We start from the raw sequence: 13,109 nt of genomic DNA, 5'->3' as shown, positions 1-13,109 counted from the left end.
TTTCTATAGCATACTGAGAGTTAAGTCCATACAAAGAATTAAAGTACTTATTTGTTTGACATCTAATATATTCATCCCTATGCCAAATGTTTTTACTTCATCTATTCATTACAAAGAACCATAACTACTCAAAATGAAAAAAAAAGGCATGTACACACCTTCAACCTTTTGATACACTCAACATTATGTTTAATAGATAAGTGAAGTTCTCTGCATTTTTCAAACTACTAAAAATTGTATGATACCAAAGAAGTTACTATTAATTTCCTTTCCATTAAGAATATTAATGTGTCGTATTTTTAAAATGGGTTTTTTAAAAACATATAACATTTCGATAAAATATTTAAACTCTATTAGAACAATTTTGAAAATAAAAAAAAGTGCACAAGTTCACAATAAAAAGTATAAAAAATACTCCTGTCAACATGTCATTAATCGGCCACATGCACACGTGAGTAATCTGTTTTCTAAATGATTGTGTACTACAGTTTAAACGAGTGGTCTACGATCGTTTAGGTCATGAACTGTCATCTAGTTCTTTTTTATGATGAGAAAAATGTTTTAATTTTAAACGATTGTGTTGATCATGCTAAACAATCATATATATCATATTCACACGATTGTGTAGTTCTTTTTAAACGACGGAAAAATGAATTCAAATTTAAATGATCGTGTTAACTATGGTAAGTGGTCATTTAGATCATATCTACACAATCGTGTAGTTTTTTTAAAATGATGGGCGAAAAAGACTTCAAATCTAAACAATCGTGTTAACCATGGTAAACAATCCATCGTGTAGTTTTTTTCAAATTCAACTAACACAATATTTGTTTTTTTTTTTTTTTTTTTTTTTTTGGTATGATTGACGACATTTGAAACGAGTAATAAACAACTTATATCAACTCTTTTTACATAAAAAATAGTAATACTAATTATCTATCTTAAATTTACCCCCTCATTTGAGATTGAACGTTTATCCTCTATCCCTATGATTACTATATTAAAAATGTATTAATTTAATAAACTAATATTTTCTTTAATCATCTTATTAAATTTTTTTAAAATCGTTGGACACCACGTCTAAATTCAATATTATTTTCTATATATATAATTTTGACACACTTAGGTATTCTAGTTATAATAAATAGTTCTATTTGGTTTTTGAAATTATTCTTAAATTTTTAAAAAAGTCTTAATTTTTTCAATGTTATTATAAATTCCCAAACGTTATTAAAAAGTATATTCTAAGTTTATTTAACCAAAATTGGACTTTTAAGTTTGTTAAGCAATGTGAAATTAGTATTTTAGAGAGAGAATTTTGGGAGAAAAAGAAAGTTAGAGAAGGATGTGATATGAATATTAAAAAGAAAAACGACTACCAATAATTATAGATTTAATGTGTGGGTGACAGATCAAAATTTGCAAATATTATATAAAAAAAGTTGTAAGAAAATAGTATAAAGTTTTGTTTTTATAATTTTTTATAATCAACATGGAAATAAAAGATTGTTGAAGAGATTTGAAAAACAAAGACATTCAACCAGCTTTCTGTTTTTACCATTATTATTAAACACAATTGAAATTTATGACCCACTTGTTTAAAATTAACTAATATAATTTTAATGTATTTGGACAATGATTATTCTTCCCCTAATTCACATAATTATATAATATATAGTCTCAAACTTTAGAATCTAACCAAAAAGACTTAAACAATTTATATGTTCTTTTGTTACTTGGTTTTGAATTTGAAGTTCAACCATTAACTTTAGTTTCAAGATTTGTGTCTTAATTATAATTAATTTTACATTTCATTATCATCAAAACCCTTTTATGTAACTATTAAAGAATAAAGTTTAGATATGAAGTGGTTAAAGTGGTTTTTTTTATTTCAAAGTACTTCTTTCTTTAATGATGCACTGTTTATTAAATTGGAAATACTCAATGGAAGTTCATTTTCAAGTGAATACACTAAAGTATGATTATTTTCTTGTTGATTAATCACACGTCAAGATAAAAAGTATGCCATTATTAATTTTGAATGACAAAATATTGTTTCCAATAATAAACTATCGCTAACGATTATAAATTCTCGTTAGCAAAAGTCTTTCCTTGATATCTATGTTTATGATGAGAAAGAATAGCTTTCTTTTTACCTTCTTAAACGCGAAATATTTTGAGTATGAATTGAAGAACAAACAACTACAATTCACTCATTTTAAAGTGATTTTGAACATGAAAAAAAAATAGTTTTGATAAATTTAAAATCACATAAATTTCTTCTCTAACAAGAAGGTTCAATTATTGGTTTGATTTGATGGGTGTAGTTGGTTAATATTAAAATAAAAGGTATTAAAATGATTGAGATATTATTGTACTCATCTTTCACTTTGAAATGGAATTTTTCATTTTAGAGAAGAAAAAACAAAGAAATTAAAGAGAGAAAAAAAAATGTAGGAAAGAAGAGTTTGATGAAAGATTAGAATATAGATGTTGTTTTAGAAGGGTCCAATCAATGTAAGGACGTATGCCCTACATGGCTCGTGGAGGGGACTTTGTGACCTAGTTGAAGGGTTTGAAAAAGACAGAAATACCCCTTTGTTTGGCATACATAGAGGGTATTTTCATCCAAATCTAACTTCTTTTGTGGAGGAGAGAGTTGGCTTTTTGTTATTGAGATCTGGCTTTTTAGACCTAAAGTGCTCATATTATAGCTTTACACACTTTAAAGCAATGATTCATTCATAATCAACCTTCCAAATCTTTAATTCTTTCAATTCATTTGAATCCAATCGTTTTGCACCAAACTTCTTTAAAAAATATCGTATAAATTGAAACTTCAAGTCCATACAAATATTAAAATTAGATTCTCAAACTTACAATATCTGAATGATAAAATTTGAACTTGTTATAATATTACGTAAATTTAAACATCGTCATTCAATTTTAACATATTTATAAATCTTTTCTTTACTAAACTCTCGACAACCACCCTACTTTAAAACTTTGTTAGTGGGTGTTTCTTTTTTATTATTTATATTTAAATTTTTTTTAGTGATTTTAGAATATCATAAATTAACCCACATAAATTCATGTATGCTATTTAATATTCTTATTACATATCAACTTTAATAAAGTTTTAAGTTGTTTATTAGTTCCATATTTTAATTATTCTTCCTATGTTTGTGGACTTTAATGCCCTTTAAAAAGTGGAAAAAGAAATAAAGGCTTTAACATTCTTCAATGTGACTACTTATCCATAATGCACATCATCAACCATTCATCTTTCAATGGTCACTCTTTCACTTGTTATCCTTTCAATCTCTTCTCCTATCATCTGTTTTCCTTTTCTTTTCTCTTAATATTGGTGTGTGTGTATATATATACATATATATATTATCAATTCAATTAAATTTCAAAATGAATTCATGTATCCAAACCAAAACTAAAAATGTAAATGCAAATTATTAGATAAGTTTGATTATATATATTAAATAAGAATATATTTGATTGGGGTGATTTATTTGATTCAACAAAATCCAATTAGACTTTCTTCTACAAACAAGAGTGTTGAGAGTTGTCCAACCTATCCCAACATCCATGATGAAGCCCAAGCTCACATGATACTGTCAAAAGGTGATAGAGAAACATTAGTATCTACGAGTTTAGGACGATTAGTTGAATCGATGAATATATATCAACCACAAAATATTTGAGTCAAGTCTTCGTCAGAAACTATTTGATAGTATGGAATTTCAACTAAAAAACCCAATTGGCAATAGAAGAGAGTGTGAGAAACTTCTTGAACACCTTTAAAGTAATCTCCCAATGAAATAACCAAATTTAACTCTTTTTTCCATAGCTAAACTAGTCGCTCCTTATACTATTTCAACTACTAGAGTATAGTAGATTCAACATCACATTAATCGAGCCCAAATTAAACAGAAGCAAGTTAGAGGTCAAAACTACTAGATATTCTCGCAATGCCTAATGCGACGATGAGATCGAAGTACCACCAAACAGTTTAATGGCTACTCAATATCTATTATCTATATTAGGTTTTAATTTAAACATTTGGCATCAAAACTAGGATTACACATATGAAAGATATTAAAAATAACTTTCATTTGTCAAATTATATTAGTATAGCGAGATTTTTTTTTATAAAAAAAAACATGAATGTTTTTTCAAATATAGCAAATATTAGAGTTTATAGTAAATAAACTAATATTTTATTATATTTATAAATATTTTCAATAATTTTATGAGCGAACATTTAAAGTAGAGAATAAATGGTTGTGACCATTGTTAGGAAGTTTATTCCAAAGCTTTCAACAAGAATCTTTTTACATGACATGCAAAGTTAAAAATCAAACATTTAATTTCAAATTGATATTATAAAATTTATGTAAGATGTGTTGAAGTAAACTAGCCAAAATTATATTTTGACTATTTATTATATACAATAGGTTGGATTCGTATAGATAAATAGAGATTTTACACTCGGGTTCAAAAGACGAGTCAGTATATTTGAGTGCATCAAACCTCATGCTCATTTTTTGTCCCCCATTTCAAATGAACAACAACAAAATAAACTCAAAATATTAAAGATAATTAAAAAACGTTCATGATAGAACAATTAGATAAGCTACACAAAGAGGAGTGCGACTATAATACATCAATAATATCGATTTTTTTGTTGAAATTTGTAAACTTTTATAAATTTTGCATTGACATGTAAAAGTCAATATGAGTTTAGCTCATATTAGAAACTTTTATAAATTATGATCAAAATATTTTTTTACTTATATTTGAAAATTTGTCTAAATCAATCGGTTTTAGATTTTACATTTAAAAAATGGTTAAAGTACTTCTTTTCGAGCTATCTTAGTAACATGATATTGTCACTGAGAAACCACGTGCACATTTCGATCGATTGTCAAGTTCTTTGTCGTCAAAGTCACTGAGATTCACTGATTTTCTCATACTCAAACTTTTTTAGAGCATCCTTAAGTTTAATTTGTAGAGGTATTTTGTTTTGAACAAATTTTTGGTTTAAGACTACATTTTAAGTTTTCTTTAGATAGGGTTTGTTATGAAATCTGATGTGATTGAGATTTAAGTAGTTGGATATTTTGCATATATGATGTTTTTATTTTACGTAGATTGAGTTTATTTGATGAATCTTCGTAATTTCACCCATCTAGGCTCATTAAGAACATCAATCTCGGTCGATATTTAGATGAAATTAGCCTAAGATCTATTGAATAAACTTCAAGATTTTAAATGTTTGCATTTTTTATGCATTATGTGTTCAATCTTGGGGTAGATTTTGCATGGGATTAGCCTGAGATCCTTCATAGAATGCATTAAAAAACCTTAATATCATGACATCTCAGTGTATAAATGTCTCGAGTTCTTCGTAAGTTAATATGTTTTTCGGTTGAGATAGGTATGAGTTTTTAGACAAAATATTTATTTTTCCCTATTTGGAGTGTTTTTTGATTGATCGATGCCTCTAGTCACCAAAATTCATACTTCATATTTTTTCTGATAAATTTGACATGTTGTTCTCACTTAGCCAGCTCGAACATAAAAAATAAGTTAACTCCTAGGCATATGTACATGTTTAGGAAAACTCCATTTGATCTTTTCTTGCATGCTAAGTTGATGTTCAACGAATCTCTGTGTCATTTCAGTTTGTTGAGAGGTTGAGGATGACTGAGACAATGTTATTAGTTTTATGTTAGTGAATGAGAAGGTCTCCTTTAGGTGGGAAGAGTTTGAAATTATTACGAAGTTTAGGTATAGGTCGAGACACGTTGTTGAGTTCAAATAGGATAAAGCAATTAGATTGAGACAATTATATTTGGGTGATAGGAATGGTTCCGAGTTGGATAAAGATTATGAAAATTGCATAAGATGACAAAAAAAAATTAGAAAAAGACAGCCCATAGAACCTCTTTTTTGCATATTTCAAATACTAAAAGTATGATAAGTAATTAATGATATTAGACAACTATCAGACGAGAGGACCCTATTATCATAATTTTGTTTGCTACTTTTACAAGAGCACCTAAAAATTACTCAAATCTTCAATTTGCGAGTGACGAGAATATATGTATCCTATTTTATTGAGTTGACAATGATGGAAAGGGAGAGGAGGTAGCACATGGGGTAACTTGATATGGGTTAAGACACAAGGGGTATTAAAAAAAATTGGTAACCCAACCAACTCCAATTACCAACCCATATTGCAAGGTTGGGGTTTAAATTTTTTTTGTTGGGTTAGAAAATTTTCCATCAACATTTTCGTAAAATTACAATGCCTATGGTTTCGTGGATATTGACATTCATTTTTGTTAATTAATATTGATATTTTGTACCGATATTTGTATTAACATTCTCCTAAAATGACAAACATGTATAGTTTTGTTGACATCAACATTTTGTATTTATATTTTCATGAACAATTTCGTAAAAATTAGGACTTCAATTTGTTCAGTGGACATCGAAATTTTGAACATTGGATAAACTTTGTATGAAAAGAGGAAAAGAAATGTGCAGTAACTGCAAAGTTGCATTACAACGACAATGGCATAGGGGAGCAAAAGAAAAGGCGGTAAAAGCAACAGACTTGGAAGCCAAGGGACCACCCTCTTCCCCTTCTTCACCCTCCCCTCCATTCCAAAATCTGACAGAAAGCCACCAAAATTTCAAAGTTTCATCACACCCATCACGAAACCAATACATTTCTTCTCTAATTTTAAATTCACTTCTTCAGTTTCTTCTTCACTTTGTGATTATATCACTCACAGAAGGAATAAAGATGACCCACTCTTTCTTTTTCTGCAGGAATCTTTCATTCACTTTTGCTTTTTCTTCTCAGTCAGAGCTCCCCTTTTGTCTTTAAGACCATCTTATGACTCCTGATAATTATGATAAAGCATGTATTGTGTTAATTAACTCAAAACTCCATCTGGGCATGATCCATTTTGCTCTGAAATTTCTTTATTCCTCCTACTTTTGGCTTCTTGATGTTTGAATGTGGGGAAAATGAGCTAATGCTGTGTCTGTTTGTGTAATTTGTTGTTTTTGACATCTGGGTTTTTATGGATCTTTGTGTACCCATGTCACTAAATTGTCTTGGAGTGTATTATTATTCGAGGAACTGATTTATATTTGAATGGTTCCTTCTGTAAAATTGTGTCAGTGAGATTTTGTGGCTTCTTCTGGGGTGTTTTGTGGATGTATGGTTCAAGTTCTTTTGGTTTTACTCAAATGAGATATCTGCAAAACCTGAGGTGTTTTGGCTTGAAGTGTACTTTCTGGGTCATTTTATGAGCTTTTTGCTGGGTTTGAACTTGGCAAAGTGTCAGATTGGTAATAGAAACTGTGGTTTTGTTTGATGAGGATCTTGGAGTTTTGTGGTGACTTGCTTCATGTCGAGGATACAGTCAACTTCAGTTGGTTGCTTGTTCTTCATTTTCCACGAAGTACTTGAGTGTAGATTTCAATTAGGTGAACCTACAACTCTTGGCTGTTGGTGAAGGAACTACAGTTCTCTCAGACTCTGATATTCACATTTTACGTTATTTGTCAAGGTGAGAATTTCTTGTTTTGTTTTTTTTTCCCTTTTATGTTTTTCTAAACATTTGAATTCACCGAATCATTTCCCTCATCATTCTACATTACTCTTTCTCTCTCTCTCTCTTTCTCTGATTTTTTTTAGTTGGGAGGATTTTGGCGTTTTGCTTCTGGACACAGATGGAGTTGTTCACGTCTTTCTTTGGGAAATTTCTATTCTGTTTTTTAGAGAATATTTTATGTTAGCTCTGCTGTTATCATATGCTTATTGGCACTCCTTGAACTTTTCTGCTCCAGGGTATCTGCATTTGGTACTGAACCTCGGGTTTAGACATTTTTTACTGAAACAAGTTGACTGAAGAACATTGTTGTTGTTTGAAGCAGTATCGATGTGATACAAGCAACTCCAATTTACTGGCTTCTGAAAATTGAAATCTAGGTCACTGTCATCCTTCAGCTGGTCTGTTCATAGAACCAATGGCTCAAATATTTCGTAATTCTTTATGTCTAGCCATTCTCATCCTTTTTGTTCGAGTCAACTTTTCGGAGCAATTACAACTGTCGCAGATTCGGACGCTGTTAAGAATACAGCAACTTCTGAACTTCCCAGCTGTATTAAGTAATTGGAATTATAGCACGGATTTTTGCAACTTGGAACCAGATTCCTATGTGACTGTTGTGTGCTATGAGGGAAACTTGACTCAGTTGCATATAATTGGGAAGAAAGGAGCTCTTTTACTACCTCATAACTTCTCGATGAAATCTCTCGTTAACACCCTTGCTAAGCTTCCAGATTTGAAAGTCCTTACATTAGTTTCCCTTGGTTTATGGGGGTCGATACCTGGCAAAATTGCTCATTTATCATCACTGGAAATATTAAACATGAGCTCTAATTTCCTATATGGTGCCATCCCTCAGGAGATTTCGTTGCTGTCAGGCTTACGGACACTTATACTTGATGATAACATGCTTGCAGGACAGCTTCCTGACTGGTTCCACGTGCTTCCGCTTCTAACCGTTTTGAGCTTGAAACATAACAATCTCAATGGATCATTGCCTAATTCACTGAATGAGTTGGAAAATCTTAGAGTTCTTTCACTTTCACATAACCACTTTTATGGAGAGTTGCCTGACCTCAGCACTTTGACCAACCTTCAAGTACTTGAATTGGAAGACAATGGTTTTGGACCTCAATTCCCTCAGCTTGGCAATAAGTTGGTTGCCGTAAAACTGAGTAAAAACAAGCTCAGATCTAGTATCCCTCCTGAAGTTAGCTCCTTTTACCAACTTCAATATTTCGACGTCTCTTTGAATTCTTTGGTTGGGCCATTGCCATCAGCATTCTTTTCTCTGCCATCTCTTTCCTATCTCAATATATCAGGGAACAAGCTCACAGGAATGCTTATGGATAATATTTCTTGCAATGATGAACTTAAAGTTGTGGACTTATCCTCAAATCTCTTGACTGGAAGCTTGCCACAATGTCTTCTAGCAGATACGAGGGACAGGGTTGTCTTGTATCTCAGAAATTGTTTTGTCACTGGAGAACAACAACAGCATCCGGTTTCCTATTGCCAAAATGAAGCATTAGCTGTGGGCATTGTACCCGAGGAGAAGAAAAAAGACCAATCACGTAAAGCAGTTCTTGCCTTGAGTATAGTTGGTGGCGTTGTCGGAGTGATCATTTTAATTGGTATAATTTATATAGTTGTAAGAAGAAGGAATGAGAAGAATACGGTGAAGAAACCTCCAACAAATTTAATAGTAGAGAATCCATCTGCTGGGTACACCTCAAAGCTGCTCTCGGATGCAAGTAAGATAATTTTTTCTCATCCACCTTTCATTTAGCTATTTTTTTGGCTTTCGAGAACAGGGTGTACTAGTTCTTGTGACCAAAAACATTCTATCTGCTTGCACAGGCCTCCACAAAAGCACAAATTTTGAGATATTTCAAGCTAACCTTATATAAACTTGGGTTTAATAAACACTACTACTCAACCAATGCCTTGGAGCTTAAAACAATACAAAAGCTTATCAAACCAAAATGCACATGATATATTAGAGAGACTTTCTTTTGCAGGACTCTTACTTTCTGAGAAACTCTCTATCCCACCAAGTTGACAACATAAGATCACAATGATAAACGATAATATATATATACAAGGTTTATAAAATAATAGGTTTGAGTTTCATATGGATGCTTATTTATGTACTTTGTGAAGTTCCATGAATAAGATGAAAAGTGTAGTAGCTAAGAATCCCCTATGCAATTTGATATATTAGCTTACAAAAATCTGACTCTGAACTTTTCTTCTTTCTCCTTCACCTTCAGGGTATATATCTCAAACAATGCAGTTCGCACCACTTGGCCTTTCAACTTATAGATTGCTCTCATATGAAGAGATTGAGGATGCTACTAAAAATTTTGACTCTTCTGCTTTCATGGGTGAAGGTTCTCAAGGACAGGTATAACAAACTCTAAAATCTTACATATCATACACAATTCTTTCATTATGAATAATACTCAACTTTGACTATTGAAATAATAGCTTCAATTTTTGTTATGTAATCTATTAACCAAAACACTTAAGCTGATATGTAAAGATAAATTAATATTATATCATCTAACACTCCCCTGCGCTTGAGGGTTATAATATGTAGAAAGATTAACAAGTGAAATCAATATTAATTGGAGTGGACATAACGTTACAGGAGTTTGAACGTCGGATCTGCTGAATGCAGTTTTCTAGACTCAATGTTTCTTCTTATTCAAAGGTCCTCACTAATAGGCAAAGATAATACAAGACCAGAGCCAACTAAAGCAACTAACTGTAAAAGGAAATAATAAAAAAATACTCAAAAACCAAAGAGTAATGGAACACAATTATTATAAAAAAATCTAAATTCATTACATTTTCTTCTGTAACTGAATATGGGTTTGCAGTTTTTTTTTTTCTTTTATCAGTTGACTAAACTGGATTATCAGTTATTAAAACCATATAATCCTTTATGGTGGTATGCAAATGTTGTTGTGGATGAAATGCTCTTTGTACACTGTCTCTTGCATTTTCAATCGGTTTACTGAAAGATATACTCATCAAAGATTTTGTCCTTCCTTTTTTATTATCAGATGTACCGAGGTCAGCTGAAGGATGGCTCTTTAGTTGCCATTAGATGCCTTAAAATGAAAAAAAGATATAGCACACAAAACTTCACGCATCATATAGACCTTATTTCAAAACTCAGACACCGCCATTTGGTTAGTGCTCTTGGACACTGCTTCGAGTTGTACTTGGAAGATTCAAGTGTCAGCAGAATATTTCTCGTCTTCGAATATGTTCCGAATGGCACGCTAAGAAGTTGGATATCTGGTAATCTATGCCATTGTTTCTCATAAATGGAGATGGAAATTACCAATGTTCTTGCTGACTTCATTCTTGCATTTAGCTGTTCAACTTATGTGATTTACACACAACGCATTGCAGGAAGGCACTCGAGGCGATCACTTACTTGGACACAACGTATAGCAGCAGCAGTAGGAATAGCAAAAGGCATCCAGTTTCTGCATATGGTTGCGGGCGTATATTCAAATAACATTAAAATAACAGATGTACTACTGGATCAAAATCTTGCTGCTAAAATTAGCAGCTACAACCTTCCTCTAATGGCTGAGAGCATGGCCAAGGTACAATAAAGAAGTATTTTTTCTGTTGCGCAGTCTATTAATCTCCTTAGCCCTTTTTTCTCTCTAGTTTGTAATGACCCGGTTTAATTCTCAGGTCGGTCGGGGAGTTTCTTCCGGTGGATCCAAAGATCCTGGCTGCCATGAAAGGTTGTCTATGATTATATTCAATGCACATTCACTCTTTTACATACTACAGTTATACAAAAACATGGACTGCATTATCCAACAAACCAACTCTTTTACATGTTCCGTCCTCTTGTCCACCTCCCATACTGCTTTATGAAATTGACTCTCAATTTTGTTGGTTCACAGGATCAATCAGGAAGCTCAAGCTGACATCTACGACTTTGGAGTAATATTACTAGAAATCATCCGTGGGCGAGCACTCAAATCGAAAAACGAAATTAATGTTCTAAGAGAGAAGGTAGTAGAGGTTACTTTGCATTTCGATATGCCAATGTGAGCGCTTGCATGTTGCATGTGGCCACAAGCTCAATGAAATTTATCTTCGAGTACGAAAAAGTATGCATGATTGTCTATGTTGTTACTTGTTATATTCGGATTTTGACGTTTCTCAACATATGCAGTTACAAGAAGCCATTTCATCCGATAGCATTGCTCGAAGGAGCATAGTTGATCCGAGCATTCAAAACGAATGCTTAGATCAATCATTGAAGACAATGATGGAAGTATGTGTCAGGTGCCTGCTCAAGGATCCAGTCACCAGACCTTCACTTGAAGATGTCCTCTGGAATTTGCAGTTTGCTGCTCAGGTTCAAGATGCGTGGTGTGGAGAATACCGTAGCAGTGACGGGTCTCCCATCTCTCCTTCTCAACCTAAACTCTCAATCTGCTAATTCCCACAAAGAGAGGTTCATATTTATAGTATCCATCTCAGTTCTTGGATCTTCACAGACTCTTTCTGCTGGCATGAGCTTCAATCAATTAAAACAACAGTTTGGTTCGTTTAGTCTTGGCATTGTTAATTAGCAAAGTTTAGTTTGAGGTTGCATCAAGTTAATAGAAGAAAGCATTGTAGTTTAAGCTTTTAGTCGTTGAACTTCATAAATATTTTGGTCCATGTAGTTTATTCAAGTCCTTGGACATAGTGTAAAATCAAAAATGTAGCTTAAGCATATGTTTTATTCATACTTGATGAGTGGGTGCCTAGAGGGAAGCCAAACAAGATGTTGGATTTCAGAAATAGAATTAGATTCATGTTTTTTGAGTTTAAGGAACCAAGAACATAGAACGTTTTCGAGTTTCGACATAACATTTTTTTCGACATATTGTATTAAATTTGTTGACTAGAAAAGAGGAAAAAATTTATTTGTACCTCAATGGAGACACCAACCCATGAGGGATAAAAGTGATTATAAGAGAATCTAAACTGTTTTTTTTTTTTTTTTGTGGAACAGATTGGGATGAAATCCTTTTAAAATCATGTTTATTTCTCACCTATCTTACTCCTTTTAGATTCTGCTAAAATCATATAGATTTTTAATTAATTTTTAATATTATCTTTTTAAATTGACATTTATTTTAAGTATCTATTTGTTTTTCAGCCAACCTAATCTATCTTCTAACTTTTATAAGTTCTTCATTCATTTTTAAAAGAATGCAGCCATGTTGATCTTTTTTGTAAGGACAAACATTTCTCTCTTAATATTTAAAAATTAAGATATTTTTTTTTATAACGGCAAAATTGTTAGAAAATATTTACAAATATAACAAAATTTTACTTTCTATTACCGATAGACTGTGATAGACTCAAGCAAATAATTATAGATGTACATAAGTTAGAGATTTACACGATTGTTAAAGCGTTATGATTGTT

At 31.8% G+C, this 13,109-nt stretch overlaps 1 protein-coding gene across 1 annotated transcript; it reads left to right on the top strand.

Annotated features, from left to right (window-relative positions):
- The first annotated feature begins 6,585 nt into the window (after positions 1–6,585).
- LOC101219673 (probable inactive leucine-rich repeat receptor-like protein kinase At3g03770) lies at positions 6,586–12,555 on the top strand. The gene is made up of 8 exons (XM_004149061.3): positions 6,586–7,604; positions 7,885–9,400; positions 9,920–10,053; positions 10,718–10,958; positions 11,073–11,272; positions 11,367–11,419; positions 11,585–11,696; positions 11,860–12,555. Exons 2-8 carry the CDS (start codon positions 8,065–8,067, stop codon positions 12,127–12,129), a joined length of 2,346 nt encoding a protein of 781 aa, XP_004149109.1. The 5' UTR covers positions 6,586–7,604; positions 7,885–8,064; the 3' UTR covers positions 12,130–12,555.
- The last annotated feature ends 554 nt before the right edge of the window (positions 12,556–13,109 follow it).

This window comes from Cucumis sativus, chromosome 4, assembly GCF_000004075.3.
Source record: "Cucumis sativus cultivar 9930 chromosome 4, Cucumber_9930_V3, whole genome shotgun sequence".
NCBI classification, from domain to species: domain Eukaryota; kingdom Viridiplantae; phylum Streptophyta; class Magnoliopsida; order Cucurbitales; family Cucurbitaceae; genus Cucumis; species Cucumis sativus.
This window is presented reverse-complemented; position numbering and strand designations above follow the sequence as displayed.